Source organism: Eutrigla gurnardus, assembly GCF_963514095.1.
Source record: "Eutrigla gurnardus genome assembly, chromosome: 5".
NCBI classification, from domain to species: domain Eukaryota; kingdom Metazoa; phylum Chordata; class Actinopteri; order Perciformes; family Triglidae; genus Eutrigla; species Eutrigla gurnardus.
This window is the reverse complement of record NC_139919.1, coordinates 26427499-26437379: the sequence shown is the minus strand read 5'-3', so window position 1 is coordinate 26437379 and position 9881 is coordinate 26427499. Positions and strand designations below refer to the sequence as shown.

The 9881-nt window shown below is 40.9% G+C and overlaps 3 protein-coding genes across 4 annotated transcripts; 2 read left to right on the top strand and 1 right to left on the bottom strand.

Moving 5' to 3' along the window:
• Positions 1-315: 315 nt before the first annotated feature.
• atp6v0e1 (ATPase H+ transporting V0 subunit e1) lies at positions 316-2190 on the top strand. Its single transcript, XM_084009662.1, has 4 exons — positions 316-539; positions 1048-1095; positions 1569-1694; positions 1801-2190. The coding sequence occupies exons 1-3, from the start codon at positions 436-438 to the stop codon at positions 1660-1662; spliced, it is 246 nt and encodes an 81-aa protein (XP_083865788.1). The 5' UTR covers positions 316-435; the 3' UTR covers positions 1663-1694; positions 1801-2190.
• A 401-nt stretch (positions 2191-2591) lies between these two features.
• Positions 2592-5178, top strand: bnip1a (BCL2 interacting protein 1a). The gene is made up of 6 exons (XM_084009135.1): positions 2592-2681; positions 3648-3740; positions 3847-3938; positions 4094-4198; positions 4328-4446; positions 4731-5178. The coding sequence occupies exons 1-6, from the start codon at positions 2601-2603 to the stop codon at positions 4925-4927; spliced, it is 687 nt and encodes a 228-aa protein (XP_083865261.1). The 5' UTR covers positions 2592-2600; the 3' UTR covers positions 4928-5178.
• Positions 5179-7532: 2354 nt separating this feature from the next.
• nkx2.5 (NK2 homeobox 5) lies at positions 7533-9480 on the bottom strand. 2 transcript variants are annotated; one of them, XM_084009594.1, is made up of 2 exons: positions 8938-9480; positions 7533-8384 (listed from the first exon to the last, which is right to left on the bottom strand). In XM_084009594.1, the coding sequence occupies exons 1-2, from the start codon at positions 9299-9301 to the stop codon at positions 7768-7770; spliced, it is 981 nt and encodes a 326-aa protein (XP_083865720.1). In that variant the 5' UTR covers positions 9302-9480; the 3' UTR covers positions 7533-7767. The 2 variants fall into 2 exon arrangements, with proteins under 2 accessions (XP_083865720.1, XP_083865719.1); XM_084009593.1 differs by having other exon boundaries at positions 8929-9479.
• Between the last annotated feature and the right edge of the window lie 401 nt (positions 9481-9881).

Sequence of the window (9881 nt, the reverse complement as noted above, 5' to 3'; positions counted from 1 at the left end):
TTTTTATTAACAGCAGGGCTCGGTTACTTGGTGTGGTACTAGTAATTGTGTAATTCTCCAAAATGACCGATAGGTGTCACTTTACCACAGACTGAACTTTTACCAATTCTAGGAAGTCCGAACAGAAAAGTCTAAAACGAAGCGTAACTTTACCAAAATAACACGACTCTCAAAATTAGGAATTTTAACTTGTCGTTGCTGCATCATTGTTCCAGGAAGTCCACATTTTTAACCAGATACGTGTGTTTTACATGTCCAAGCACGAGACTCCTTCTACTTCCGCCCTCTCTGGTTAACGGTCACGTGATACAGCGCCGTCTTCTTCTGTGTGGATACCGACAGGAACTTAGCAGCAGCGGAAAGTTTGTCTCGAGTGGAAAGTTTGCACTTCTGGGAGATTCTTGGGTTTTTAAAGTAAAAAAGAAAACCGACAGCATGGCGGACCTGAGTTTTGTGATCGCCATGTCCGTGGTGACTCTGTTTTGGGGCATCATCGGAGGAGTGGTGCCCTGGTTCATCCCCAAAGGACCAAACAGAGGGTGAGCTTGTTAGCTTCGCTTTAGCTTCCGAGAGCTAGCCGTGTGAAGTTTTCTTCTTTTTTTTTATTGCGTGTTGTCCCGTGACATTTGTTTGGTACCAGTAGCTGTACAGTGTAAACAGTAAAATATACTTTTGTAAATATATATTTATCAACGTTACTTGATCAATTTAGGGATTTTAAACCTGTTGAGCGAAAATTAGTCTGTAAAAGTTATGGTTAGCTGTCTAACTGACGCTAATTTGACAGCCCTTCCTTCTGTGTGAATCGTAGCATAGTACTTTTATTTATGCTTTTATACTGCAAATCTATGTCTTTTCCCATATATTTAAATAACAAACTCAAGTAAATAAACTCCGTCTCTGGAAAATGTGCATAACGAAACTTCCCTTATGTGTGTCACTCGCATCACGAGATCAAGCTATGCTAATAGCCTGTGATGTATTTTAAACCCACTTGAACTGCCAATAGACTACTTTTAAAAACATTTTTTCCTCCTATTCCCACAGAGTGATAGTCACAATGCTGGTGTTAACTGCAGTTTGCTGCTACCTGTTGTAAGTATTATCAAACTGTTGTGATAATTCCAGGATTTTATTTAGCATTATGCTCTGTTATTAAATTGTTTTTTTTAATTTGTGTGATGTGACAATTGTTTCTCATATGAATTTGTGTGCATTGTCAAAATAAAAACAAAATAAAAGCTTGTCACGGCAGTTAGTACTGCTATTCATGCACCTAGTAGTTCTATCTCGTGATTAATTATTTATATTCAGTTAAATGCCAGTGTGCATATGGAGTTACATGTCAGATGGGCGGAAGAGAGAAGGAGAGACAACGTAGGCCCTCCGTTTGATGCTGTATATCCTAACAGCTCAATGTTTTTTCAGGACAAAATGTGGGCCTGAATGCAGACATTATGTTTTGTTAGAGAGTAGGAAATATCCCACATTACTTAGCTTTTGAATGATGTTTTTAGTTGCACAGTTTTGTTTAGACACGTGATCTTCATACCTTTTCTCTCCGTCAGCTGGTTGATAGCAATTCTGGCCCAGCTCAACCCACTTTTTGGGCCCTCTCTGTCGTCGGACACCATCTGGTACCTGAACTATCACTGGCCTTAATCTACTCTTCCAGGACTCTTCTTGACATGCAGGTAAACTTCTTCCTCTAAAAGAGGAACGTAGTAATGCTAAAATTAGCCTATAGAATGTGTATTCATGCTTTATTTCTCTAAAACTTTGTTTATTGTAATTTCTCAGGAGGACCTGCTACTGATGCATATCAATGGATGTTTGCTTCTCACTTCATGCACAGATAATTACTTCAGAATCGCCTTAAACTCAGATCTGTGTGATTACTTAGTGATGTCCACACTCGTGCCTTGTACAAAAAAAAAAAAGATTCCCAAAGGACTTCTGAGAGATGTCACTGAATGTGCTTTACTTTAAATTAAAGCAACCTTCACTTGTTGTTTGGTTTGTATATTATGTATATCCTGTTTATTGCTAGTGTTGCTATGAATGGCCGTGCCTTTAAATGTGTGATGTGTGCTTGTTGCGATCTCTTTTTGTCTCATAATGATAATAATAATAGTGATGGATGTAATACGTTTGGTAGTTGTTAATTATTAAACCAATAATCAACAGCAATGTTCCACTTGTCATTTTTGTTGCCAATTTATGGCATTAAAACTTTTGCCAAAAGTGTTGAATTAATTTTCCTTGTTAGTAATGTCATTTTTAATGTCTTCTCGTTGTGTTATGTCAAGAATATATGCATTTCATTTTCTCTATACAATGTATTTACTTTATCATATAATTGTTAGGCTTTTGCATTTTCTTTATATCTTGTAATATATAAAATTATTCTAATTTAAGTGCATTTCTTGCAAAACTTTATTCAGATTTTCTAAACTATATTTAACTATTTTATATAGAGCATATGGTTATTTATTTACACACTGGATTGTTTTAAAATGCCGTTTGGTTGCATGGGCAAAAGTCGAAGTTCAAAATAAACCCTCCTGCTTCCCGTAGCTTGAGCCGACTCCGCTTCCAACATGGCGTCCTCAGATGTCCACGTCCGAATATGCGAACAAGAAATACTGAAATATGACCTGGAAATCAAGGCTCTCATCCAGGTGCGAGTATTAATTTGGTAAGAGTGCTTGGTGCCGCGTGCAGACGTGCTGGTGTTTGAGCTTGTCACGTAGAGGAATCCCGTTGTTGTGTGATAGCATTCATGCTACCCGGCGGAAACGATAGCATTCGTGCTACCGTTTCCGCAGATGACGTACCAGCCGCTCGAGCCGGTGTAACAAGCCGTCTGGTTACCACACCAGCTGGTTTCTTCCAGATGTGGTCGGCAGATTCGCTACTTTTTCATCCTGTGATTTTAGTAAACATAATCCCAACTCTTTTTTTTGGCGTTAGAATGTAATAATACTGTATCACTCAGTCGTACAGTTTGATAAAGTCCAGTTTTATTGACATGAACTGCCAGTTAAAGAAGAGGATAAACGGGACTGTCGTTAATTAGCTGTCATCAACGCTAACTCATTCTGTCAGTTTGAGATGTTCTGATTTCCAGCAGAATAAACGCTCTTAAACGTTACATTACAATCTTTACTAAGTTTGGTTCGTTTATTCCCACTACTTTTTTTAATTTTTAATTTTTACCATATTTGTAATAATGTAGTTCCCCCTGATAGCTTTCCTTTTTTATGATTTAGTTAGAAATTAATCGATAACAGAAAATTAAGAGGCAGATTTTTAATGTGTGAATATTTACCAATGATAGCTAGTCAAATATCATCTTTTCTCTGCATCTTTTTTCATAATTGTTAATTACATTTTTTTTTTTTTAAATTGATGATCATGAAAAAAACAAGGAATTTGAATGCCCCTTTGGACTGTGAGGAAATACTAATTAATTGATCTGCAGGCTCTGTTTATTCCCATCCAACATAAAGATACACCTCTTACTGGTAGTTCATCTTCAGAGATCATCTCAAATACCTTCCAGTGTCTTTGCACTTCTCCCAACAGTGACCGATGTAAACATTCAAGCCCATCTCTTTCTCATTCTCCTTTTGTCGCCTCACCAGGACATCAATGATTGCACGGGCCCTCAAAGCAAGCTGACCGAACTGAACGCGGACGTGAAAAAGAGTTTCCACAATCTCAGGTTGCGGATTCAGGTAAGAAACTCCTATTTTGTGAATATCTCTTCAGACGTGAGGGAACTTGGTTGCATTGAGAATCGACGGCTCAGAGAACCTTCGTGCTGTTTTGTTCATTTGACAGGATTTTGAGCAGATGGCTTTGGAGCAGGACAAAGAGTCCGACAAGCTTGCTTTGATCAGTCAGGTGGAGGGACACAGGAAGCAGATGCTGAGGTAATGTCTATTATAATCTATCCTTCCCTGACTTATATAAATGTGCACTGTTGTGTATTTTGTCACATTTCCGTGTAGATAATTCTGCCAAACTGGTGGGATAGAAGCATGTGAAATTTAGCTGTTTAAACTTTCATTTATGGCTGTTTCCATAGTAACCAGACAGGTTGGAGGAAAGCCAACCTGGCAAGCAAACTGTCCATAGATAATATGGAGAAACGGGCACTTCTTGACAGCGCGGATGGTGCTGTGAGGCAGAGGTGAGCTGATGTGTGCTACGCGCTCATAAATTACATCCATTCAGAGAATTTACATCCTTGTAGTCCTACATTTAATTAGTACAAGGACATTAATATGAGTTATATTTCTTGTCTCTGTCTATTCATCAGGAAGATGACCAAAGAGGACCTGGCTACGACAACCAGCGACATCACGGAGAATCTCATGAGCATCAGCCGGATGATGGCGCAGCAGGTTCAGCAGAGCGAGGAGACGATGACATCACTAGGTCGGTGAAGGACACGCCTGATGTAAAGTGTGTGTTTGCTAGAATCCGAATCATCTTTTTTTTTTTTTTTTATTACCAGAGGTATATATCATATACTTTAAAATGTAGTTATTTTGTTGAACGCCTTTGATTCAGATTTTTAAAGACATTCCTGTATCGCTGTGTTGCCATGGATACATGCTTTTGACTGGTGTGGCCACCAACTAATGGATTTAAAGCATTTGTGTTAATGCATGCCATCTGAAAGGATATTAATAACACTATTGTGTATGTTCTGTTTGAAGCAACCTCCTCGAGGACGATCCACGAGACCAACGAGGAGTTTAAGACGATGACGGGAACGATCCAGCTCGGGAGGAAGCTCATCACCAAGTACAACCGCAGAGAGCTCACTGATAAACTGCTCATCTTCCTGGCCATCGCCCTCTTCCTCGCCACAGTTCTCTACATCCTTAAGAAGAGACTGTTCCCGTTCCTGTAGACCAGGTACCCCCCTTTTTTTTTTTGGAAGGAGCTCTCCCATTACCACATACATTACTTTCCACGGCCAACGCAAATGATTTAAACAAACCTGACTGCTGCGCTTCATGTTACACACGCGTAACACGCGAGCGTACGCTCGGTGGAATGTGGAGTGCTCACTCTGCTGAACTGTGACGCTGCCGAGGGTGAAATATTGTCCACAAAGGGCGAAGATAAACCTATAGTTCCACTACAGTGTTCTATTTGTTGGAAAGGTTCGTCACACACGGGGGAATCATTCATTTTTTCCTCTGGAAAAGAAGACGTTGGCGACACAAAATGTGTCAGACATTCATCTTTTGGTCGGAGTGAAAGTGATGCTATCGCTGTGGATAAAATCGGACATGGATGACGCATATTAATCACTTCTTTTGTACATTCCTGTAGAAGATATTTGAGTTTTTTTGTGTTTATATGTATTCCCCATATCAAGAGTGTGTATATGTGTATATATTTGTATATATAAATACACACACATTATTCTTAAAAGTACAGAATGTAATTTTCAGACACTTAAATTATGTGATGGTTTCATTAATGTGAGAAATCACAAAACAAGAGACACTTTTCATTCCAGTTCAACGAGCTATTACTGGCATGCATGTAATTAATACAGTATTGCAGTAGAATACCATGCTTTTAATTACTATTAAGCAATAGTACTTTTAATTAAATGTCACAATATTAAGATTGTGAGGGAAATATTAGGACTTAAATTAAAAAAACAACAGAACGGCCCCTCCTTCATATGTTCCTCACTAATTGATGACCAATGTTTCATCACCTGATAAATTAAAATCACTGACAAAATGATTTACAAGCATTTTCATTTAATTGTTATTTATAAGGTTTACTGTGGAGTTTTAATTTATTACAGCATTATATTTAGTTAATGCTGTGCTTTGAGAATGATACACTGCAGTCACTTCCCTCGCTGGATGATCAGAAGAGTGCGTTTAGTTGTATATGCGCACTTCAAATATGTTTTATTCATTCAGCGTTCAAACTTAAAAAACGTTTCCCCCCCCATCCCTCCCACGCCGCCCGCGTGAGCTCGGCTCTGTTCTGCAGCGGAGCAGAACGGCTCAGAGCGGCGGTGGCAGTGATCACACTGGCAGAGATAGAGCAGCATGCATCCCTGCCTTTCTTCAGATAAGACCCGGAAAAGCAGATTATTCCGACCCGTTTCCCCTCTCTCCCTCCCCGGCGTGGGCGGAGGGCGAGGGGGGGATATTTTTAGGCTCGTGCGGTGCCGTTATCTGACGTTGCCTTTTCAACACCTCGGAGGAGAGGGTGGCCAGAGGAGCTACATGACCTTGCTACCCTGCACTGGCATAGCCATTTTGTTTAATATATGTGAACGTGGTCGGGATTATCGTCAATAAACATAAGGTCTTCTGACTTGACATGTTTCTCAAACGTGTGTTTGTGAAGGCTGTATGTTTAGGGTGTGTGTGTCTGTGTGTGTGTGTGGAGAGACCTGAGAGATGTCTCTTACTCGTGTAAAGTGGTGGCAGTTGGGCAGAGCCCGTCCCTTGCCTGTTCATAGAACTGCACACTTAGACGAGGCCTCTGGCTCTCTGTCAAGCAAATTGGACTATTCTTGCATTTAGCACCGTGATAGTGTCAATCAAGTGTTTGGGGGTTTTTATCTGGACGAGTATTCTGGGGTCTCAGGGGAAGCGTATACGTGGCACCACACTGATGGTGTAAACAACCAGACAGAATCTCATGTAGGGGTTTCTGTAGCCGAGCTTTGTTAAGTTATTTATCTGAATATTTGTACGTGGAAGCCCTGGTTTCAATCCAATAAAACACACTGATTTATCCAGAAACAATTTCAAAAAGGGAGTCTTTAATAATAATGTATGCTGTCCAAATATGGATATCTGGGATCAGGTAAAACATCTTGATTTTAAGTACAGAGAAAAAGGTTGTTGACTTTCGGGATGCCTGTTGGCACATTGTATATAAAATACTTGTACACACGATACAGTAAATGGAAAATCATAGTTTGGCAGAATTTAAAAACTCTGATTCCTCAGCAGAACCTGATTTAATAAAGTTTAATACAGGTCAAGGTCATGGCTTGCGGCCCTTCCAACACGCATGTAGAGTTTACACGCGACTGACAGCGGGTTGTAAAGAAAGTGTAAACTTTTAACAACCTTTTAACCTCGTTGAAGCATATTGAAGGAAGCCTCCTAATAGCCACTTGAACAGTTTTAACCAGAAACAAACCATATGAAGTTTGTGTGGATGTGTGAGTCCTCTATGTGGATCTCAGACCAGTTAAACCCAGAGGTACGGGTTTTATACACTCATGATTATAGTTCTCTATTTACTTTTATTGTATATTTTAATCAATTAGGGATTGAAAGTCAGAACCAATTACTATATTAAACAACTTGAAGCATTAGAATTAAATTGTTGCATGTCAGTAATATGAAATAACAATAATAAAACAATGATGGGGGCACAAATATGAACCGTATTCACTGAAAACACTGATTTCTAAGAACAAGAATAAAATAAACTACAAGATGTTATTTAAATTTGCTTTTAATTAAAATGTTTTCTTTATTTTGTATTTTCTCTCAAATAACAAATAAAAATGTCACGCAAATAAATAAAAATGGAGACTATTCAGACAAAACTGGTGCTGAAAAAAAGTAAAAACTACCTAAAGTACGTAAATTCATATAAGAGAAGTTGCACAAACTCTTTGACGTTTTTTTAAATATGCATGCAGTCAGAAAACAATAACCCTGTTCAACTTGATACAGGACTATTTGATATTTACCACGTCCTAATGCCATGTAACGAAGACACCCCGTTACTGGAGGAGAACGTGTTCTGTACGTTATTCAGCTCCCCGACCCCGAAGTTCATGTAATTCCCGTTGTTGGAGGATCCCTGCATGCTCTGCATCGTGGCTGCAGGGTAATTACACGCATAGTTTGTGTTGCAGCCGGGGCCGGTGTAGTTACTGAAGGCCGGGTAGTTGTTGTAGGTGAAGTGGTTGATGTGACCCATGCTGTAGGAGGGGTTGTAGGCGGCCGCGTCCGCCGCCAGGCACGGCTTCCCGTCCCGCACCAGCACCGGCACCGAGACCCTCCTGGGCGGCGGCGGCAGAGACACCATCTCCAGGCTCTGGTCCTGCCTCTGCCGCTTGCACTTGTACCTCCTGTTCTGAAACCAGATCTTCACCTGGGTCGGGGTGAGCTTGAGCGCGCCGGCGAGGTGGTCCCTCTCCGGGGCGGACAGGTACCTCTGCTGCTTGAAGCGGCGCTCCAGCTCGTACACCTGCGCCTGGGAGAAGAGGACTCGGGGTTTCCTGCGTCTCCGGGGCTTGGGTCGGTCCGGGTCTTCCGTTTTTATGTCGTCCGTGGGGTCGGACGGAGGACCGAACTCCTCTGATCACACCAGACAGAGAAAGCATGAACATGTGTATATATATATCTGCAAAAGTGACTTATTAACAGAGGGGGTATGTATTGTATAGGTGTCCAGCTTAATTATAATAATAATATTAATAATAATAATGGTCTCTATCATATTACACAGCTTACTATTGTTTATTTGTCAATGTCGGCAATTAATTTCCCATCATTCATTCAGTGTAATCTTTGGAGAAAAAGCCTAATTAACATTAATTGACGCGTGGCTGAATCACGTTATATTTGTCAGTTTTGTAGGCTAGATATTTTTTTAATAAGTTGCAAAAGTCTTCAATAAATAAGAAAGAAAACGACTTCAACTCAACTTTTATGTGTTTAAAAATCAAATTTCAAAGTCTATAATATAAGAGTGTTTCCTGTATCGATTCTTATTGCTTTAGTTGAGTTTTTATTATTATTTTTGAAGCATCTGCTGCGTTTTGAACACATGACACGAGCCTGCGGGCCTCGTTGCGCACAGGCCTCCAAAAATCAGAAAGTTCTGTCCTCATCCACTCACCTTTTCTACGTTTTGCCTCAAACGCGTCTGATTTCCCATCCTTCACTATTTCCATCTCCATGACTGATTTCCCATAAAACGCCGTCGCAAAGTTGAGCGCATTGCCTCTGCTGTCTCTGGACTCGTGGAGGTCTTCTCCAAACAGCGAGGCGGCGGTGGAGGACATGTCCCGGAGAGGCTCCTGCTTCAGGCGGGCCAGCATGCAGGACGAGGAGGAGGAAGAGGAGGAGGAGGAGGAGGAGGAGGTCGGCGCGGTGCAGCAGTCCATGCGAGAAGAAACGTCCAGAGAAGACCCCATAACGTCATGACCCTGCTCCAGGTTTAATATATCCTTTACGGAGAAGGGAGTGGACGTGCTGGGGCTGGGGAACATTGCCAAGGAGCGAAAGAGAAACCTATTAACCTGTCATGTGGAGGTAACAAAGAAGACGTACACAAAGTCCCTCTCCTTCCTGCTTGTATTTACCGGATTTAAGTATTCGTTTGGGAGAGCGGGCTGATCTTGAGTGAAGTGTGCATTTTGAATGTCAACTCTTGTCTCCAAACTTTTTCCTTTTTTTCCCCTCTTTGGCCTCCCTCTCCCCTGGTGACGCGGAGGGAGGGAGGGAGCCAGTGGGACCCTCAGACGTGCTAAATGCAGATACATTTACATCTCCTGCAAGTAGACACGCACCAGCCCAGACCCCATTGTTACTATTTCCAAAAATGAAGTTCTTGGAAGCGTTTGCAACTTGCTTGATCCTTGTTTTGGGAAAGCCTTGATTTGACAAAATAAAAATGTAATTTAGGAAGATGTTTTTTTTAGTTATGCAGCCATTACGCACAGGATAAAACGCGTGTAATGCTCCAGCATTTAGACGGATGTTTACACGGATCTTCAAGTACCAAGATAACTTTATTTATCTGTGTGGACATCACATGTGTGTAACAGTGAGTAGTCGAACTTGCATCAT